General features: G+C 32.9%; 2 protein-coding genes across 3 annotated transcripts in view; both read right to left on the bottom strand.

Moving 5' to 3' along the window:
• LOC145239898 (alpha-tectorin-like) overlaps positions 1-23101 on the bottom strand; it is a 425326-nt gene that overhangs the window by 197596 nt on the left and 204629 nt on the right. For both annotated transcript variants that reach the window (XM_080103517.1, XM_080103518.1), the window contains one exon: positions 9048-9191. The gene's annotated coding sequence lies outside the window, so the exon portion shown is untranslated. The remainder of the gene's footprint in view (positions 1-9047; positions 9192-23101) is intronic.
• On the bottom strand, positions 487-834 carry LOC145240305 (uncharacterized). The gene has a single exon (XM_080103887.1). The coding sequence runs from the start codon at positions 832-834 to the stop codon at positions 487-489; it is 348 nt and encodes a 115-aa protein (XP_079960013.1).

Raw genomic sequence — 23101 nt, 5'->3', positions numbered from 1 at the left:
CCTCCTGGTGCATCCACATAAAAACAGGAATATTTAGGCACTTTTCCTTTTCTCTTCATTGTAAGAGATTCAATCACAATGTCACTGACCAGTCTTTGTTCATCAGTCAGTGTTTTTGTGTCTGGGTAATTTGAGACAGCTTCAGGTTCCATTTGCTGTATACCAACAGGTCCAGGTAAGCCAATTGTTAAACAATTAGTACCATTTTCAATCAGGACTGTATTTTCAGCCTGGTCCATTGCAAATCCCTGGTGTAAAAAATCTTCCATCATAGAGTTCTTGTGGCTATTCCATAAAGCAAGAGAATTTGTAGGGTTTGAATAGGCACATATTGTAGCAAACATGACTCGAAGTTGCGAAGGCATTTGTAATGCAGTGGCTTCAATCAAAGCATTTTCAAATGATTCATCATTTTGAAGAAGGCCAAGTTTTAGGCATGCTTCTTTAAATGTAGGCATAAGTTCACCTTCTACAATTCGCAATTCTTCAAAAGTTTTTGCTCCAGGAACATGCAATAGTAACATCCGACATTTCTATATCTTTAGGGTTCACAGTATACATTCTGCGAATGACATTGATATTCCTTCTTGGTGTCCATGTTTTGGTATTCTTGTTGAAGACATAATGAAGAGGAATGTCAGGATACAAATAATTATGTGCATTAGCATCATGCTCATTCAGCTTAAACCATGCTGTAAGAGTTGTGTCTGCATGCGCAGCTTGTTCTGCATTATCACTACGAAAGTAACTCCTATGCTGATCTTCAAGATGAACTGCAAGTCTATACACTGTGTGGGACATATCATGTAGCCGCAATTCTGACAATCGCCACATAGTTTCAGCGGGTGAAACATATCTACATGCAATATAATTAGTTATTTCATCATGGATGCATTTTGTTCATGTGATTCTGTACTATTCCTCAATCGAAGCACAGTCATGTCCTTTGTAGATGTATTTAAATATATATTTAATACTCTACACAGATGAACAGATTTCAACATCAATATGGCCACGGTACTTTTTTAACAAGTAAGAATTAAAAGGTACAACATAACTATTGTCTACAATGTGGTTTCCAACTTGTACAGTAAGTCCATTCTTACGTCTCCTGTATTCTGGGTATCCAGTCATCGTCACAGAGGTTTCATTTTTCAACTATTTTGGATAATTTTTTAGGCACACACCATCATTCATACAGGAAGAAGAAGGGTTTTTAGTGCCACAAGGCCCATGAATCATAAATCTCTTTACTAAATCATGTAAATCGGGGTCATTATTGATATCAGGAATTTCAGCACTAACTAATTTATCAATGCCACATTTGTTACTCGGTTTATCCTCATTTCTTAAAACTACCAATATGTGGCAGTGAGGAAGTTCTCTCTTCTGAAATTCCACAACATAGACGTATGTCACTGGAACACCAAATATATTTTTGTCCTTTATATCACTCAAGAGTTCTTTCAGTTGCAAGTTATACACTCTGGCAATTAAGTCAGGTCTATTCTCGGGGGTTTCATTTGTATATAAATTGTTCATGATTTCGGGACATTTAGGGTTACATGTGTAGGTTATAAAGAGGTAAGGTCTGCCATATTTTGCCACTATTGACATTGCATCATTAAAGTTTTGATGCATATGGCGAGAGCTACCAGTGAATGAGGAGGGAAGTATCACTGGCACTCCTGGTTGGATATCCTGATCTATTCTTCTGTTTAAAAAGTCCATCAGTCCATTATACTGCTCCACACGTAATTGAGATTGGTTATTACGGAGATATTGCAACTTGCAACCTTCAACTTTCACATAAACATCCACCAAGTATTGTTGAAATAATTTTCCAGGTGAATTATGCTGAACCACCTCTAAAAGAAAGGCAAAAAATGTAAAATTGTTGCATTGTGAGATGATTACGAACTCTTGTTCGGTATTCTTCTGCATGCTGCATTTCACAGTGTCATCCAAATTCGCCATGTGGAAAAAGAATGGGATAGCTCATTGGATCTAAATGACATGAGGTGTAGGATATTTTTTCAGAAGGCATATTCCTTGAGTAAACTAAAATGTCTCTATTTTCTGGTGGGGCACCATTCTCACCAACAATATCATAGCTATTTCATTGCAAGTGTGGAAATTGTATCTCTTTATGTCTTTAACCCTTCTGAAATGCCGCTCACACTTGGGCATTGGTTTATTTTCTCTTATATTTTGCCGTTCTTTTTCAATTAAATCCATGTTCTTATACAAATTTACATAAGGATTTATTTCCTGCATAACTTTATTTATGGTAGACATTGTCTGTGTACAACATTTTGCGTTTTGTAAAGTATTTAATCTGTATTGCAGAGCTTTATTTGCGTCTATGATGTACAGTTGACCATACTTAGGGTGCCCATGATCAGGATGCAGGGTTGTAGTTTTATATGTTTGTCCTTGGATGCGAAAGCAGTATGGACCTCTCCCTGAAGGAATAGATAAGTTCACACCGTATGATGTAAAAGAAAATGCACAATTGTAATTTCTAATATTTTGTAAAAATGAAACAGATTCATGATCAGTCCCTTCAAATAAACGTTTTAATTGTTCTGGATATGGTAGCAATGCTGGTAAATGTACCTTACCATTATGGCAACAATTTAGATTTTCATTTCTTAATATTAATGCTTCACAATATATACATACTACATTCATTTGACCAATATCAAGTGGTTCTACCACAGTGTCAGAATTACTATTCTGCCTTGGCCTAAGTTGTATTTGGCGTAATCGTTGCGTTTGTTGACGTCTCCTAATTCACACATGCTTTCCATTCTGTTTTGAAATCTCCTTCACTCTTATTCTAAATATCTATTACGTTGCTGTGCATCCATGGTACTTCTTCTAATTCGACCTCGCTGTCTCTCCCTTTCTCTGACCTGTTGTCTTTGTTCTTCCCTGATCTTTTGCCGATAAGTTCGCATATTTGCACGGATGTAAATACACACACACACACACACACACACACACACACACACACACACACACACACACACACACACACACACACACACAAACACGTACACAAAATAATAAAGAATAAAAAACATCGATCTAATAACTGTATAAAATGTAAAAAAAAAAATACTTATGTTTTAAAAAGAAAGTAAAACGCCGTAAGTATAAAAAAATTATTAAAGTAAACGTTAATTCATTCATTTTTTATGCTTCTGTTATTTCAACACGATCGATATTTTGCTGAAATATCAATGTATAAAATGTGTTAGGCGAAAGTTCAGTATGGTCGCAAAACGCATGCACGCACACACACACACACACACACACACACACACACACACACACACACACACACACACACACACACACACACGCACACAAAGGAAGTATTTTGTTTTTGTCTAATAAATATTCCATCAGCGGTTTGGTTTTCTGGAATAAAGAATCCCCAAAAGCGTTCAAGTATTTTTTTCATCCAAGACGTACCGTAAAACAATGATCATTTGTGTATGTTCAGACACATCTGTTGTATCGTCAGCCATGACAGCTACAAAGGAAGCTTTGCTAATTTCTGCCCTTATTTCATCACGGTATATTTGTAAAAGACAGTCAAGTATGTCATTCTGAATGGTCTTGGAAACACCTTTGAAGACACTACTGGTTTCTAAGTGATTCTTTAAATCTGGATCTAATTTAGATGCAAAATTTGTTAATCCTCTAAATACACCTGGATTTACTGAATCATCTTTTTCATCATGTCCTCGTAAGGGAGTTTCAAAGTTCCCACAAAAGAAAATACAATCTATTATTTTAGATAAAATTTCACGGTTCTTCTTAACATTCATGTTATGATGATTGATTGAAAGTCTGTAGGCCTCACTAAGTTTTTCTTTAATATTTACGGTCCCCAAAATTGATAGGGAAACTACATTGTCACCGTGCTTCTTTGACTTCTCATGCTTTTCAGTTCTATCTTTCATTTTGCTAATAGTTCTGAAACCATCTTTTGTCCACGTTACATCACCCCCAAACAACAAACAAGGAAAGCAGAACAATGCCTTTTTTAGTTCACAGCCGCAAAGCCAACTTTTTCCGTTGGTACCAGTCAGAATTAAAGCTACGAATATACACTTTGTTGTTGCTAATGCCTGGCTGAGATATTTGAATATCAGGCGTTGAACGGCCTCTTTTCTTAATTTCAACTTTATCATGGAGAGGCAGCTGTGAAAACTCAATCTGTTGAAGTTCACTTACCGTCACAGAAGTTATTTCTTGGGGATGCAAGGAGGCCATGGTTAAATTCTTTAATATCAATTGTGTTAGGAAAGGTAAGTACTAGGCAGTCTATTAGTAGAATATTAATTAGGGTAGAAGGAATACAATGTTTACGTGATTCTCTTTTTGCGATTCAACTGAACCGGAAGTTCTAACTGAGTTGAATCGTACTTTTATAACTTTTAGATAACAGATTTTTATCAACGAAAATAGTTTTACTATTTAAAAACGTTTTTATTTATAAAAAGCTTGTTGTTAATTAAAAATAGGCGTATAACAGAATAAGCTTGCCATTAAAATTGCTTTTTTTAATACAAATATTTTTTAACTTTGCCATTATAAGCCGTCGAAAAAGGGATAATACGCAAAAACATTTTAATAAAAAAAATACTATTTTAAATTGTGTACACTTTACAGAGTAATAAAAAAAATATACAAATATATTTCTTTAAAACTTTACGGATTAAATAAATTTTATGGGCTTTTCCGCAGGCAAACAAACGAAAAACATTTTTTTAAATACATTTTATTTACAATTTTTTAATCATTTATTTTTTCATAAAAACAAAATCTTTGAAATTTACTTGCTTGCACACGATGGTAAAGTTAGGAGTTTACCATTTAAAAATGGTTTTATTGGATAAATGTTTTATTTAAAATTTAAAAATGTGTTTATAACTAAACTTACTTTGTAAATAAAATATAGAATAAAAAAAGTTTACATGTTTGCACGATGAGCAACATTTAAAAACATTTTTTAACTAAAATGTATTTAAAAAATAAAATTTTCTTCGCTTTTCTATAGAAAAAAATGTAAATATTTTTTATTCTGTAAAGTTTAACTACCACAAAATGAATAGATTTCAAACTACATAAAAACACAAACAAAATAAACCGTACGTGAAAAAATAACATTAGTTACGTTGGTAGCTTTACGGGTAAAAAGCCCGAACACTTTTAATTAAAAAAAAAAAAAGTTTCGCATATTGCATATTTTGTCTGCTTAAATTGCATTTAAAAGTGTGAGAATTTTTTTTAAGGTGGATATTTATTTACAAGAACACTTTACACTTTTTAATAATAATAAAAACAAAACATTTGTAAACAAGCCTTTTAAAAAAATAATAATATAAGCGAAAACACGCAAACACCGGTTTTCACGAGCGTTTGGAACTGCGAAAACGACAGTTCCAACTAAGCTTTCATTCGCCGTCTGAAGCGGGCATGCGTATAAGCGAATTTCGCTAAGAATGTGTAACTGTGAATTTCACAGCTCCAAGCAAAGTTTTACTTTTATACTTATATGAATATGGGGACAGTTATCGACATTAAGCTTCAGGATTATATATATATATATATATATATATATATATATATATATATATATATATATATATATATATATATATATATATATTATTAATATGATATATTATCACATAGAAAGGGAAGAATAAACGTATTATTTTTACCGTATATCGATAATATTGAGTAGAAATGATTGGGGGTGCTGCACTGCTGCAGTTCCACAGCTCCAGGCACGAGCCGCCACTGCCTTCAACCCACTATAAATGATATTGCATTCGAGAAAAGCAGTAACGTTCTAAAATGTCTTGCGAAGTTCGTATTGGACGGACTTTGCTAACGGCGTCCACGAACCTGCTGATTTTGATATTCAAATTTTAATCAACCTATATTTTTAATCAACTTTTCATCAACTCTCTATATTTTAACTTATCGCCGCTTACTTTATTTTTTTAGTTTTCCAATTTAATTCTCATTTTCGCTCCTTCGGACTTTTACTTCAACTCCTGGTGATGATTTGTGTTCAAATCGAAAGCGCTCGTGACAGCAACAATAATGGAAATTTTATTAATATTTTTTATTTTGATACAAAAAGATGTCATGGAAAATCGAACAATTAAAAAAAAAAGAATCATAAAGCAAAGTGCCTCCATTGCATTTAATAATATTTGCTTGAATGAATATATATATATATATATATATATATATATATATATATATATATATATATATATATATATATATAGTGGAAATGGAAATTAATAAAAACTGAAGAAAGTGCTCAATACCGTTGTAGAGCAGATATGCGTTTTATTTTTTATTACCGTATCTTTCTGTTATGTTACATTATTGTTTCAGCTACTTGGCCGCTTTTCTGGCCGTCTGTAGCATCCTAGACTTTTACAGAAATGTTCGCTAATTTGGGATGAGGGAGTGAAAGAGTAAATGAGGTCATTTGACACTTGGTCAAGAAAAACAGATGTTTATGAGATGTCTGTCCATCAGAGAACAAATAGCATCTTTTTCAATGAAAAGAAAATATAAAATCTGATAATAGGATTCGTGGAACAAAAGATTGTTTTTCTAGTTGGATTTGGTAAAAATGAATTTTAACTACTAATTGAGTGAGACAGGTATAATGACTTGGGTCCAAAAGGTCTGCTTTGGTGTCTGGGAGATGTTGTCATTTGGGTCCACCTGTTTTATTTAACTACCAGGCTACCAAGCCAGTGTTAAGTTAGTTGGACAGATAAATAAATAAATTAAACCTAGGGAGAGATATTGTCATGAAAGAGGAAGAAGAGGGTCACAAGAAAATAGAAAATGAAAAGAATAAAATAAGGGGATAGAGAAAGGAGTTCACGAGAGAAGAAAAAGAATAAGATAATTACATTTATATATATATATATATATATATATATATATATATATATATATATATATATATATATACACTAGCATTTCAGCCCGGCGTTGCCCGGGTGTTTGGATGTGTATGTTGAGCAAAAAAAAAGTGATAGTAGGAAGGCAGGCTCGAAACCGTTCCGCAAAGGAGGAAAAGAACGGGGTAAAAGCTAACATTTATGCTGTTACGACCACCGCAAAACCGGAAGTGACATCTTTTAAAATTAAGGCTTTTAAATTTAAGGCTTTTAAATTAATTGTTTTGGGCTCAAATCAAGTTATTAAGTTAGATCCATATCCAAGAAATCTATATCTAATATTTAAAGTGCGTAGACCCAAAATTGTCGGAGGAGTTTGGTAGAGTTCTTAAAGGTGAAATCGTTGAACTTTGACCCCTTAATCGCCAAATTTCTGTTCGAAAACCAATCATAGATACACAGACACTTTCACTTATATATATATATATATATATATATATATATATATATATATATATATATATATATATATATATATATATAGATATGTGTGTGTGTGTTTGGAAATAAGAAAAGCTGTATTAAATATCAACGATTTTTAATTGTTGAAGTTACTATTTTCTATAACGTATATGCATACACACAACAGATGTAAATGAATTCAACGTATATAACGTAAAGCAAAGTTAAGCCAGGCCAATACTTTAATGTGTAAACTTTTAGGAATTCCAAATGTGATAAGTTTGAAATGTATCTTATTTTTTGTATATATATATATACACTGCGTATCAAATTATTAAGGAGTTTACATTTTTTTAACATTTAAGGAACGAGTGAATAAAACTCCATGACACTTTGAGAAAGTGCTTACAATACTATTCAGCTACTCCAGTCAGAAAATAAAAGTATTTAAAGCAGTATTAGCGAAACTATGTCTAGTTATTAACGAGGTTGGGGAAAAACACAATATACACATAACTTGTTTATTGAAATAATTTTCAGGCATTAAATGAGCTAGAAAAAATGCTTAGAACACGATAACTACATTGCAATTTCTACGTTGGCATAATTAGTAGGGAATATGCGATCTTTTTTATGAATGACTTGTAAAAAACGTTGGTTCACAAAATTAGTCAAATTTGTAATTTCGTCAACAGTTATACCTCTTGGAGAGCATTCCACAACTCATCTTTGCTATTAAATTGGCGTTCACTTGCATAGAGGCGTCGCTTCATGATACTCCAGAGATTCTCAATTGGGTTCAAATCTGGTGAATTGCAGGCCACTCCATCTTCCGTAACCCAGAAACCCCCAACTGTTGCAAATACTCTTTGCTTTTGTTTGCTGCATGCGAGGGAGCATTATCCTACATAAAAATAATGGTTCTTCTGAACGTCAATAAGTGCTTCTTCAGAAAAGCTATGTAAGCATTTGGCGTCATTTTTACGCCTTCTGGGACTCTCTATGGACCAACTAAAGTACCTCAGATAATCCCAGCCCAAATCATTATCCCACCACAACCTTGTTGGCGCCTTAAACGCTGATAACGATGTCGTCCATCTAGGACCCATCCCTTGCTCCAGCCATCTGGGCCATCAAGAGTGACACGCACTTCATCCGTGAACAAAACTTTGGAAAAATCCGTTTTCACGTTGTCCTCTGCCCAGTTTAATCGGTTTTGTATGTGATGTTGCTTTAATGGACGCTTTGTCACAGGCTTAACAGACTTTGCCACTTTTTTCAGAAGGCGACATCGAGTACTTTTTGAGGCATTCTTCAGTCCGGCTTGGTCAAAGACTTCTCAATTTGTCTGCCCAGGATTCATAACTTCACCTTTAATTTGGAGTAGAGAACGACGCGAAACAACTCTGGATTTACCTTTATCAGCTCTCTTAACTACGTTTGTAGGGTCCTTGGCAAAGTTCTTCACAGTTTGATGGTACCTTCCTATCATTTTCGATATTCCGAGGAAAGTTTTACCTTTTGCTAGCTGTTCTGTAATAGTACTCTTTTCAGAACTACTCAAACCACATTTACGACTCATTTTATTGACGAAACAAACTGCCTTGTTAATAATTTGACACTTACCTCAAATACCGTGGATTCAACAATTACGATTGCAAGTTGTTTACACTGCGAGGAACAGTACAAAACTTTCACAATACGCGCAGCTCAGCATTGCCAACGTTTTCACGGTTCTGAAGCTTTTGATACGAAACTACTGGTAAGTTTCTGAAACGGGGAAAAAATGTTATCTCGTTAATAATTTGACACGCAGTATATATACATATATATATATATATATATATATATATATATATATATATATATATATATATATATATATATATAAGAGCAAATAGTTAATAAAACATCTTAAAAACACTTTGAAAAAGAGTTAAAACATATTTAATCTGAAAAGGAAACACTTAATAAGTGGATAGTCCTTAGTCCGCGGAGTTTTGAAGAAATACTTTCTTTCTCATTAGAGGGTAGGAATTAGCAAAATGCGGGATCGGATTTTGCATTATATATATATATATATATATATATATATATATATATATATATATATATATATATTCCCCATCCAACCTTCGATCGGGGCGGTTCTGTAGCGCTTTCCGTTGTCTTTATAAATTTTTATGAAGATTAAATTTCTGGATAAAATCACGCTCACTATTAAAACCATTAAATAGTTAGTCCAAAATTACAAATAACTTAGATCAAAGTAATCTCATGCTCTGATTAGTTTTTCATTGTTTCGAAATTAACAATAAATCACAGTATGACTACTATATGATGATTGCAACGTCTTGTCAGACGAGTGCCACTCCCTCAGACATTTAAAATCCATGAGCCAAAATACCTGAGGGAGTATCTATACAAAGATGATGTTACAGAGTCTTAGCTTTGTACGACAGCTAAGTCTCTCTTTCGGTTCAAAATGTTGAGATCCAGCAACAAGCAAGAGCAAGATAGCCAGCAACAAATGAAACTGCAGACCAGCTTAATGCGGGTAATGGTCTTCCGCTTTATGGTTTTTTAAATCAGAGATTTGCTTCTCCTAGAAACGTTGCCTTCACCACGGCTTACGGGAGCCCTCTCCACCCCAATACACATACACACACACAAATATACACGGTGCTAGTTGGCCGTTGACCCAGAAAAAGAGTCCATTCGCTCCTTGACTACTATATATATATATATATATATATATACATACATGTATATATACATACACACACACACACACATATATATATATATATATATATATATATATATATATATATATATGAACAAATGATTAATAAAACATGTTAAAAGACATCTTGAAAAAGAGTTAAAAACATATTTACTTATAATTTTAATTGCATCAGAGGGCAGGAATTAGCAAAATGCGGGATCGGATTTTGTATGTAAAAGTATTTAATGAAACTACAAGTAAGTCACAGATCTTACTTGGTTAAAAAAAAAGAGTGAGGTAAGGAGAATAGGAGGTAAAAGAAAAATGATAAAAAGATTTCAAATGAATGGATAGTTCGGTGAAGGGTAAAAAATCCAAGAATGGTAAAATCCAAACACGTTCGAATTAAAAATTTCCAATCCAACAATATATATTGTTGTGGTGGCAACCTCTTATTTGCATATGCGAATAACATAACACTATAAATCGCAAGCCTAGGTTGACCTTGGGGTGTCTTACTCAAATGCCACCGGAAGTGACACCGAAGAGCGTACATGTCCTCCCACCAAGACTCTCTGACTCGACACCGTCATTTGTACATATTGTAAATATACATTTTCTTTAATACACTTATTATTGCGTTATCTTGTTGTTTGCGTCTTCATTGTATTTCCTTACTAATTATTGTTCAACCTTGCAACCACAACAGTTGGCGACGAGATATGAAGCGTCAAATATAACAGTTTGACGAAAAACTATTTAAAAAAAAAAGAAAAAAAGTACAACGCAAAGGTTGACCATTTTTTTTAAGGAATGCAAAGTGTTGACGAGCAAACGGATTTTACGCTAAAGAGAAGTTTCAACTCAAGTGAAAAAAAAAACTCTAACGTGGCAAAAGCGACAATTTACGCCGTTTTCTGGGAATCCGACTTGCAAACGAATGTAAAAGTGAATTTTTGTTTGCCGCTACACGACAAATCTTACTAAAGGACCAACTTGCAAACGAAAAGCGAACTTTGTTCTGTCGCAAAAACGACAGGTCAGACCCGTATTACGAAAAGCAAGGAAGTAACCTACGGAAAAAGTTCACCAGTGGATTCTAATTACTGTTCTCCGTAAACAAAACAACAACTAAAGGACTTTTTAATTAATGTTTTGGTTGACGTCGGTACTAAAAGGAAATACCACAGCTAAAACTAAAATTCAAGGAAAGGATTTTTTTTTTCTTGAAGTTGTCACTGAATAACGGATAATACAGTAAAACGTCACGGGGAAAAAAGGTAATCTCAATTTAAGAGGTATTTTAATTACTAAAATACTAGAGAGAAAAAAACTCAAAGAACTAAATGTACTGCATACATTTATTCAATTGTGACTCGATTAAAAAAAAAACCAAACTTTTATTTTGTGGAAAGAGTTACTTATTAGTAAGTGCCTAAAAACGGAAAGTCAATTCCATTTCGTGATTCCAGATAAACCTGTTTTATTTTTTTTTTTTTGCAGCGTGACTCGCAAAAAGAATATATTATTGCAAGCAGCGATATTATTATTGAAAACAGGAGCTTACAGCAATTTGTTTTTTGTTGTAACCCAAACCGGTGTATATGGTACATGGTAGAATATTTTTTTTAACTACACACTAAAAAAACAAAAAAACATGGAAGACTTATCAAAAATGTTCATGCAATTTTTACAAGCACAGGCTGAGCGGGATGAACGCAGACAAGCTACACAAAACGAGCTTTTGCAAACACAAGCTACACAAAACGAGCTTTTGCAAACACAAATACAGGCACAGGCTGACCGCGAGGAAAAGAGAGAGGACAGATTATTGAAATGGCAGCAGGAACAAGAAGAAAAGCAGAAAATGGCGCAATTAAAGCAGAAAAAACTGCAATTGGAACAGGAAGAAAGGCATAAGAAACTACAATTGGAATATGAAGAAAGACAAGAGGAACGTTTTGCTAAAACACTGGAACTACTAAAGAGTAATCGAGAAAATGTCGATAGTGTTAATTTCTCCCATACAACTATTTTTAATAGCATGGACACATTTCATTATGTGCTTGAGGAAGAGAAGAATTTTGAAGCATACTACACAAGATACGAGGATGTTTTTCAACTGGACTGTAAAAATTGGCCAAATAGTCAGAAAGTGAGCCTCTTACTCAGAAAATTGGGTACATCAGAACACAGCAAATTCGTAGATTACATATTACCTGAAAAAAATGCGGAATTAGAGTTCATGGACGCTGTAAAATTACTAAAAGAATTATTTAATCCAAATATATCTCTTTTTCGTAAAAGATGGCTGTGCATGAATCTAAGAAAGATGGACAACCAAGATTATTTGACATACGCATCAGTTGTCAATGAAAACAGCGATAATTTTAAGCTTGCAGAACTAACGGTAGAAGATTTTAAATGTATAATCTTCGCTCAAGGGTTAGTTTCCACGAAAAATGCAGAAATACGCAGACGAGTGTTGTCTAAGCTGGAATCTGAGCAAGATTTAACCCTCCAGAAACTAGCAGAGGACTGTGAAAGGGCCATTACACTAAAAAAGGATTTAAAAAATATAGAAGAATCCGGAGTGGCATATGTAAGAAAAGTTAGAAAACCATACGCACCAACCAAGAACTTTACAAAGAAAAGCAATGGAACGGGATATTCCAAAGATAATAACCATAAATATAGTACACAATATAACAAGCCTCTTCCTAGATATAACTGTAAGAGATGTGCAGAAAAGCATTGGGAATCAGATTGTCCTTATAAGAAGAAAAAATGCTACATTTGTAAGAAGGTGGGACACAAAAGCGATTGCTGCAGATATAAAGATTACACCAGAAAGAGAGTACAGCAAACAAGATCAAATACAAAATTAGACAAAGATCGGCGAAAATACGTAGAAGTGGAAATATTTAGAACATCAATAAAGTTACAACTCCACTCCGGCTCCGATGTTTCTATAATAAACCTGAATACGTGGAAAAAGTTGGGAAAACCGGCCATGATGAAAACTAGTAAAGCAGCCCGGACGGTAACTGGTGGTGGTATAAAATTTGAAGGAGAAGTTGTCCTCCCGATAAAATTGAAAGGGATTTCGAAGAAATTAAAAATATTCGTACTAAAAAAATAGTGAAAATCTGTTTGGAATAGATTTAATTGAGAAATTCGGACTATGGGATAAGCCAATCAATACATTCTGTAAAAAATTAGAATGTTCTTCTCCAACAACAGTAAATATAAAAGACGATTTAAAAGAATTATTTCCTGAGGCATTCACGACTAACAGAATATACATAAAAGGCACCTAAATCAGATAAAAAAAACGTTATATCCAAGATGATGATGATACGACAACAGTCGAAGAGGAGGACACCATAGATATCATATACGAATCTTTTAATTTGGAACCGCCTCAAAATGCACCTGAACTCCGAAGATCAGGTAGGAAAAGAAAAGTGAATGAACCATTAATGGTAAACCCAAAAAGAAAAAGATATTGAAATCTGTGTGACTTCAAATCTTGGGAAGGGGGTGTTGTGGTGGCAACCACTTATTTGCATATGCAAATAACATAACACTATAAATGGCAAGCCTAGGTTGGCCTTGGGGTGTCTTACTCAAATGTCACCGGAAGTGACGCCGAAGAGCGTACATGTCCTCCCACCAAGACTCTCTGACTCGACACCGTCATTTGTACATATTGTAAATATACCTTTTCTTTAATACACTTATTATTGCGTTATCTTGTTGTTTGCGTCTTCATTGTATTTCCTTACTAATTATTGTTCAACCTTGCAACCACAACATCTATATATATAAAAATGTAAAGTTGGTTCGTTCTAAAGAAATAAAACCATGTTTATACGTTACCAATTTATTTGAAATTTTCAGACAACCCATTTTTAGAGTCGAGGTATGTTTTTATGTTATTAAAATAAATTTACCTAATTAAAATTAAAATATTAAATAAAATAAATATATTTATTTATCGTTTCTGCGAATCTGTTCTGTTGATAAAACTGAACTTCCGGTTCGATTCATTTCACAGCCACGAATTGACGAAAGGTTTAATTTTCTGTTAACTCGATAAGTAAAAAAAAACAAAAAAAAAACATATTTCATTTGTTTATCTTCCAAATTTTTTAATTTACACATCTTTTCTTTATTATATAAGGCCAAAAAAAAAGTTGTTGCTTGCTTTTGAGTTTTTTTCTATATAAGATTACTCATGCAGAGAGTGATCCGTGCTGAAATAATGTTATTATTTAAAAAGTCATTCTTAACATGGGGAGGTAAGGATGTTTTGTACCTATTCTGTACTTTAACCTTACAATTGAATAAATAAAAAAAACAAAAAACATCGTAAAACGTTATTTAAACGTGGAAATGATTTAAAAAATAGCGCGGCTCTCTGCATTAGCACCATTTTTATTTATTGTTGTTGTTTTACGAATTTTCGGCCAACTATTCCTCTGGCCTTCATGAAAAGAAGTCCTTTTATAAATGTTCAGTAACTTTTTCCTTTTATTATTCTTAAAGAGTAAAACTTTTCTTATTCATGAAAGGAGTTAAGCCTACGTAAATAAATAAATGTTTGTACACGTGACAAATTATCAATAAATGGTTTAGTTACTTTTTTTAAAAAATGTTTGTAAAAGTGCGGAAGGCGACGTTGTTGTATACTGCCGTGCTTAATTTCTATACTTATAGGTTTTTGGAATTTTTTTTCACTGGATTATTATTGATTGGACACTAATTAAACAGATTATTATAAAACAAAAATGTAAAAAAGAAATCATTATTTCGACATTTGAAAGTGGTGCTCACTTTTTAGTTACAACGTTCTGATAAATCAGTCACCCATTTTGTAAGCAATAAAAACGCGGTATATCAAAACCATAGAAAGTAAAAATAATGAGTCTCTACCGCATTTGTAAGTCAGAAATATATTTGTTTCTCAAAGAAAAAAAAATAGAGAGAACAGGACTTTTTTTTATTGTTTTCATGAAAATAAAGTTTCGAGATTTTTATTTTTTTTTTTTTTTTTACTTATTTACTCAGTTTGTGGTTTTTTTTTTAAATTGTTTTGTGAAAGGTGAGGTTTTTTTTCAAAACTTTTGTTTTGTTTCTTTTTAATTTTTTAAAAGTATTATAAATTTCACTAACATGCTGGAGAAATGTTTAATAATTTGGTATTTTTTTAGATTAGGTCCACCTCCACAATTTTCCTTTCAATGACGACATTTATAGGTTTCCGAGTATGCTGAACACGCAAATTGCATTGAAATTTTGCGGAAATAAATAGTTGTATTATGCATTGTATTCTTCGGCGGCCATCTTTTTACGTGCACACGCGCCATAAACAAATACACACACGTAAAAAAGATGGCCGGCAAAGATTACAATGCATAATACAACTTTTTATATCTTGATAACTACTTATTTCTGCAAAATTTCGATGCGATTTTCGTATTCAGCATAGTCGAAAACCATTTCAAGTCGTCATTTAAAAGAAAATTGAGGAGGTGGACCTAATCTAAAAATTTACCAATAATTTTTAATCCCGTACGCCTCCCGATACATTGCTTCGTCAACATGCGACCATTTTATATCTCCCGAAGACACTTCCGTATTTAGAAAAAAAAATAAATAAATAAATAAAAAGTGACCGATTTACCAGAACGTGGTAACTAAAAAGTGAGTATCCCTTTCAAATGTTGAAATGATTTTTTTTTTTTCAATTTTTTTTCATAATCTGGTTAGTGTTCAATCAATAATAATCCAGTGAAAAAATTTCAAAAAACCTATCAGTATAGAAACTCCACCACGTAAGTAAATAAATAAAAAATGTTACGTGCGCATGCGTTAGCCTTGACTAGGGGGGCACTAAGGGAACGACCATTAAATAATTCTGCGGGTCGCCATGGAACTCAACGCCCAAGGAGTATCAAAATAGTTTTCATGATCTGAAGAAATTTTTTTTTCCGAAAAGTGGGTGATCACTTTTCCATCTAAATTTAACTTAAAATGAGCACCCACTTTCTGGCCACCTGAGGAAGGGGCATTTATTTTCGTGTTTATTGGCTTAAAGATTTTTTTTACAAGGCAGTTTGGTACGCGAATGCATATTTAACAGTTTTCGTTTATGCTCACGCATAGCATAAAAAAAGGCTACGTCTGTGAAATGGAAAATAGTCCCAGAGTTCAGGGGTTAATACCATGCAAAAGAAATCAAACAAAAAGACTTTTAAGCCAAGAAACACACAGAAAGAAAAAAAATAGCATCCATTTTTTTTCTATCGAATTCATTTGCTGTTTTTATTGAAAACTATTTTCCCCCGGATTTTTGATATAATTTTCCATTAAGGGCTGTGCGTCTCACGTTCGTAAATAACAAAAAATTTTTTGTAGATTTTGGTGTGCTAAAAACGAATCTGCAAACCGTTTCCGTCACAAAAAAATAGTTTTTATGATATGAAGAAATTACTTTTTCGAGAAAGTGGCGATCACTTTTCCATGTAAATTTAACTTAAAATGAGCACCCACTTTCTAGCCACCTGAGAGAGGGGGGATTTTTTCCCATGTTTATTGGCTAAACAGCTTTCGTTTATGCTTACGCATAGCGTAAACGAAGGCTACGGCTGTTAAATGGAAAATAGTCCCAGAGTTCAATGGTTATTACCATGCAAAAGAAATCAAACAAAAAACTTTTTAGCCAAGAAACAGAAAAATGCCCCTCTCTCAGGTGGCCAGAAAGTGGGTGCTCATTCTAAGTTAAATTTACATTGAAAAGTGATCACCCACTTTTCGAAAAAGTAATTTCATGAATGTCATGAAAACTTTTTTTTTGCTACGTAAACGGTTTGCAGATTCGTTTTTAGCACACCGAAATCTACAATAAAATATTTCGTTATATATGAACGTGAAACGGGCCTTAAAGTAAAATAATACCGGATTTTTTTGAGCAGATTTGCCGTTTAGTTGTACAAATATCCTCACACCAGGTAATCACTAAAAGGGATTTTTAAAAGTCGTCACCTGTATCGAGCAAAAGTTTAAAACCACCGATTATATGCCAGCCTACATCATGGTAACATATATTGAGTGAGTTCCTAACAGTATTTTTAGTTTAAACTCATTTTCCCAAAATTTCCCCAAACTTAACATGTTCGATACAGTCTGCCGCCATTTGTATTTTTCAGATATACCGATAAACATTGAATGTTTTTGAACCGATTATACATTACATAAAAACACTAAAATCTTATCCAGTTAGGTAGAACACTTACTTTTCTTGCCTTTGATAACATTTATTTGTTATATATTTATTTTTTGACAACTTCTTTGTATCTGTGTTTAGTAATATAAACCCTTTTCATCTAATGTAACGTTTAGTCGGCTCGAAAAACAGTGTTTATTGGTGTATTTGAAAGCTACAAATGGTGGTGGACACTGTTGATTACTTTAAGTTAGAGAAAGTGAGTTAAAACTAAAAAAACTATACAAAATACTGTCAGAAACCTATCCATTATGCCAGCCTATGTCATGGTATCATATGTTTGGTGAGTTTCAGACACTGTTTTGTATAGTTTTTAGTTTTCAACTTACTTTCCCAAACTTAACGTATTCAACAGAATTCGCGACCATTTCTGTTTTTTGAGCCAATTAAACATTTTACATTACATAAAAACACTAAACAATTATCCAATTAGGTAGAAACGTAAATTACCTTACCTTTGCTTTCATTTATTTGTTTTTGGACGACTTTTTCGAATCTATGTATAGTAACCCCCCTCCCCCACCATCAACCAAATATTAATTACTAAATCACATTTTTTAAAACAACAAAAAAAAAAGCATTTAGCGTTTCAACATTTTTGCTACGTTCGGCTTCATCCACTGATTGTTGGTCAGGTTCAAAACATGAATGATTGACAGAAACTCTCGAGGATCCAGATCAAATTCTGCAAGAGCACCATTTTTTTCAGTTTCGCCTTCTTTTTCACTTTTTGCAGTGGATTGCTGTACTAATATAAGAAACATGCATTTTCTCATTAAATTTTTCCATTACACCAAATTGAGCCACTGCAACGCGTGGCAGGGTACAGCTAGTATATATATATATTGTTGGATTGGAAATTTTTAATTCGACCGTGTTTGGATTTTACCATTCTTGGATTTTTTACCATTCACCGGACTATCCATTCATTTGAAATCTTTTTATCATTTTTCTTTTACCTCCTATTCTCCTATATATATATATATATATATAATGAAAAATCCGATCCCGCATTTTGCTAATTCCTGCCCTTTGATGAGAAGGAGAGTATTTCTTCGAAACTCCGAGGATTAAGGACTATCCACTTATCTTGTGCTTCCTTTTTAAAATTAAATATATTTTTAACTCTTTTTCAAGATGTCTTTTAACATGTTTTATTAATCATTTGTTCATATTATAAGCTCTATTTCCTTTTCGGTTTTATTGAGCTTTTACATCTGGTTGAGATTACTTTACTTGTAAATATTAACTCTTTAATATTTATAATATATTTTAAGTTTACCATTTTGATTACCTTGGTAAACTTGTTGTAATTTTTATTTCTTTATATATATATATATATATATATATATATATATATATATATATATATATAATATATATATATATATATATAAGCATATATATATATAAGCATATATATATGTATATATATATATATATATAAGCATTTAATAAGAATAAATGTTTAATTTAAACTGTATCTCTCGCAGTTGACAGTAGCCGAATGGTTCAGGTCCTTGCTAATCAAGCCAGACATGACTTCTGTTGCCGGGGTTCGAATCTCTCGACTGATGTTAACCGTGATACCTTGCCCTGATGATTTCTGAAAGGATGAAACACGAGTGTCTGTAGGTATTTAATAATTATTATAGTAAATATATATATATATATATATATATATATATATATATATATATATATATATATATATATATATATTTTATATACGAGCAAACAGTTAATAAAACATGTTTAAAACACTTTGAAAAAGAGTTTAAAACATATTTAATCTGAAAAGGAAACACTTGATAAGTGGATAGTCCTTAATCCGCGGAGTTTCGAAGAAATACTTTCCTTCTCATCAGAGGGTAGGAATTAGCAAAATGCAGGATCGGATTTTGCATGCAAAAGTATTTGATGTAACAAGTCAAAAATCTTATTTGATAACAAAAAAGTGAAGCAGAAGGAATATGGTGAAGAAAAAGGTGATTACACTTGAATGGATAGTCTGGTGGAAGATAAATAATTCAGTGACGGTAAAATCCAAATACATAACTTCAAGAAAGTTAATTGAATTTCCATTTGCACAAGTAAAATCCAAGGAAATCCCGTAATTGGAAGATGGTCCAAAATAATACAAAGGCAGAAATCCATGGAAAAATTCACAAATATGTGTACAAGGGGGAAAAGGTAAAATATTCCAATAATATTAATAAAAGAAAAATAAGATATGCTTTTCACTCTACTGCCGAGACATAAATATAAATAAGAAAGATCAGAGAAGAAGAAGAGGAAAAAAATAAATAGTGATAGAATTAAATATAAAATAGAAAAAAAAATGTTAAAATGACCCAGACAGGAAATGTTAAAAGGCGCGAAAAAAATATATAGGGCTAAATAATATAGATCAACTGAAATGTACAGGTCATCACTTAAAAAAATGTCAGCAAGGGTTGCTAGAAGACACTAAATGGAAAATAAATAAATTAATTAATAAATAAATAGAGAATAATAAATAAACAATAAATACATAAATAAAAATAAAAATAAAATATAAAATAAAAAAAAATTATTTAAGGGGATAGGATGGCCGGTATCTGCAAATTCAGGAAAAGGCAAGAAAGAAAGTAAGTAAGCAAATATAGTAAAATAAAAGTAAATATACATACAAGATATGAAAGTGTGGGTAGATTGATATATTAGATAGATATTATATATATATATATATATATATATATATATATATATATATATATAGAGGGAGAGAGAGAGAGAGGTCCCAATAAAATGTATACACTCTTTAAATTACCATAAAACCAACGTTTATTATACGAAAGAAAAGTTTCATACATCAAAATACTGTAAACAAATATAGAAACCAACTAATTATCTAAAGTATTCAAATTATTGGCCATTGTTGTCCATGAACAGCAAACAACGCTCACTGATTAGTTTAATTGGTATCTTGACACATCTTGTTTCAATGGTTGCTTTCACCTCATTCATTGTAGCTCGTTTTGTGGTGTGGATCCTGTGTTTAACATACCCCCACATCGCCCCCAAAAAGAGGAAATCCAGGGGGGTGTCAAATCCAGTGAGTGAGGACAGTAATCGATACTTCCTCTTCGTCCTAACTATTTATTTCGCAGGTAACTATCAAGATATGCTCTTACGTCATGATGATAGTGGGGACGTGCTCTATCCTGCTGGGAGTGACATTCTTTATTCCTAAACATCTCTTGGGAACATGGCATAGCGTATTCATGTAGCAAGTTGAGAAAATTTGAAGAGTGTATACATTTTATTGGGACACCCTGTATATATATATATATATATATATATATATATATATATATATATATACGACGAGAACGAAAATCAAAACTGTAAGTTGAACTTTACAATCAAAGTTTATTGTTCGACTGAATACCCCAAAAAACAATTTACAAAGTCCTTATTCCACGGAGTTTCAAAGAATGCCATTTTTTTATTTACAAAGGCGTCACCACTTATCAAGGCCGATAGGCCACTCAAGGATAAGGGTTAAAGAGTGTACAGTAGTCAAAAGGACAATATAGTAATCGATAGTAATGGAAGTTCGGTAAATTTGTTAACTTAAGTGGAACGGCTCATCAGAAACTTGTTCATGTTGGACTTGAAGACAACCATATTATAGACAGCTGGAAAGCAGGAAAACGGAAGACAATTCCACAGGCGTGCAGTTCTAAGAAAGAAGCTTTGATCATGGAATCTATGTTTAGGTTTAGGCACAGATAAAGAGTGGAGAAAATTATTGATAATGTTTTCAGCTAGTCTAGTGTTTCTTGTGAAAGTTTGGCGAGGGGGGGGCATAGATTGAAGCTCAGTCGAACACTTTCCATGAAAATAACGATAAAGCAGAGACAAACTCGCAACATCTCTTCTGTGAGATAGAGGTTGCAGCAAAGAGAAAAGGACATCTCCCACCAGGCCACGAAGTCTATTTTGAACCCTATCAAGGCAGGACAAGTCTTTTCTAGCAGCTTCTGCCCATATGTGGCAACAGTATTCCATCCTTGGACGTATCTGGCTCTTATATAGATAGAGAATTGCATCAGCAGTGAGATATCTACTGGATCGATAGAAGGATCCGACCATTTTTCCAGCGGCCTTGGCAACAGATTTGATGTACGTATTCCATTTAAGATCAGGAGTAAAGGTCAAGCCCAGAAGCCTGTCAAAACTTGAGGCCTCCCCAAGACGAGAGCCATTCATTTTAATTGATGCCAGATGGGGATCAGAACGTTGATGATGAAAAGATAGAAGCTTGGTTTTAGATGCATTAAAAGTAACCAGCCACTCCTTTCCCCATTGTACAACGTGATCAAGATCAGAGGAGAGAGAATCAGAGAGAACTTGGTCGTTTATTGTCTTAGATGTGCTATCATAGATGGTAGTGTCGTCAGCAAAAATGTCTACGAATGATATAAGGATGTGATTTGGAAGATCATTTTTATATTCTTTTTCATCAGAGGACATAAAGAAACCAGCACATTATATTTGTAGCAATGCTAAATTTACTAGTTAAAGCATTAAATGAAACTTCAATTTATTGTAGTTATAAATTACCAAAAAAAAAAAAGAAGTGAAAAAAAGTTGGATATGTAAAAAATATAAAAACGAGCTGCACATAATATTTCAGCTGGCATGAAAATCCTCTCAAGTTGATCCGAAATGCGAAAATACTTCTTTAGAGAGAATGTATTTCAAAATAAGTCCAGTGTGACGATGCATATAATCCGATTGGAAAGATTTCAAAACAACTGAAATAATGAAAATTGTTTTTTTTTTTTTCGGACAGTGCGGTAGCGCAAAGAGAAGTCGATCTCCAGTCAAATGAGACCGAGCAATAAAAGGAGAGAAAACCAGTATGAAAACCTCCATTATCGGCTTAATTACAAAAAGTAATTCATATATATATATATATATATATATATATATATATATATATATATATATAAAGTGTACACATGCACACGCACACGCACGCACGCACACACACATACACACACGCACATACATAGAAATATATGTAGGAGCATACATATATACATACCCACCTACACACTCACACACGTACTCACACACATCCACCACTAACACGTCAGGCACATATTGGTTAATTATTTTTATTTTTTTATTTTTTTATTTTTTATTATATATATATATATATATATATATATATATATATATATATTCCAACCAAAATACGCATGTATATATGTGCTTAATCATTCAGACATAAGTACACGCACACACACACACACACACACACACACACACACACACACACACACACATACATACCTCATCCAAAGTCAATCAAGACGCAACAAAAGGAGTCACAAAATGCAACAAACAACGATGTGGAGTCTGCAACATAATATTAGAGGGAAACACATACACATTTACGAACCCCATACAAACATTCAAAATTAAAAAGAAAACTAGATTACACCTCAAAAAACGTGATCTATGTAATAAAATGTCCAGCATGCGATAAATCCTACATAGGCGCTACAAAAAACCTTAGTAATAGAGTAGTCCTACACCAATCCAACATCAAAATCGCGGAAAATAGACACCTGCATGTATCACAACATATACACACATGCAGTG

This window comes from Euprymna scolopes, chromosome 19 (genome assembly GCF_053919585.1).
Source record: "Euprymna scolopes isolate OS-2025 chromosome 19, ASM5391958v1, whole genome shotgun sequence".
Lineage (NCBI taxonomy): Eukaryota > Metazoa > Mollusca > Cephalopoda > Sepiida > Sepiolidae > Euprymna > Euprymna scolopes.
This window is presented reverse-complemented; position numbering and strand designations above follow the sequence as displayed.

Bases quoted from the DNA above. Each gene is read 5' to 3' on its own strand.
- LOC145240305 (XM_080103887.1), bottom strand. From the start codon at position 834: ATGTGGCGATTGTCAGAATTGCGGCTACATGATATGTCCCACACAGTG.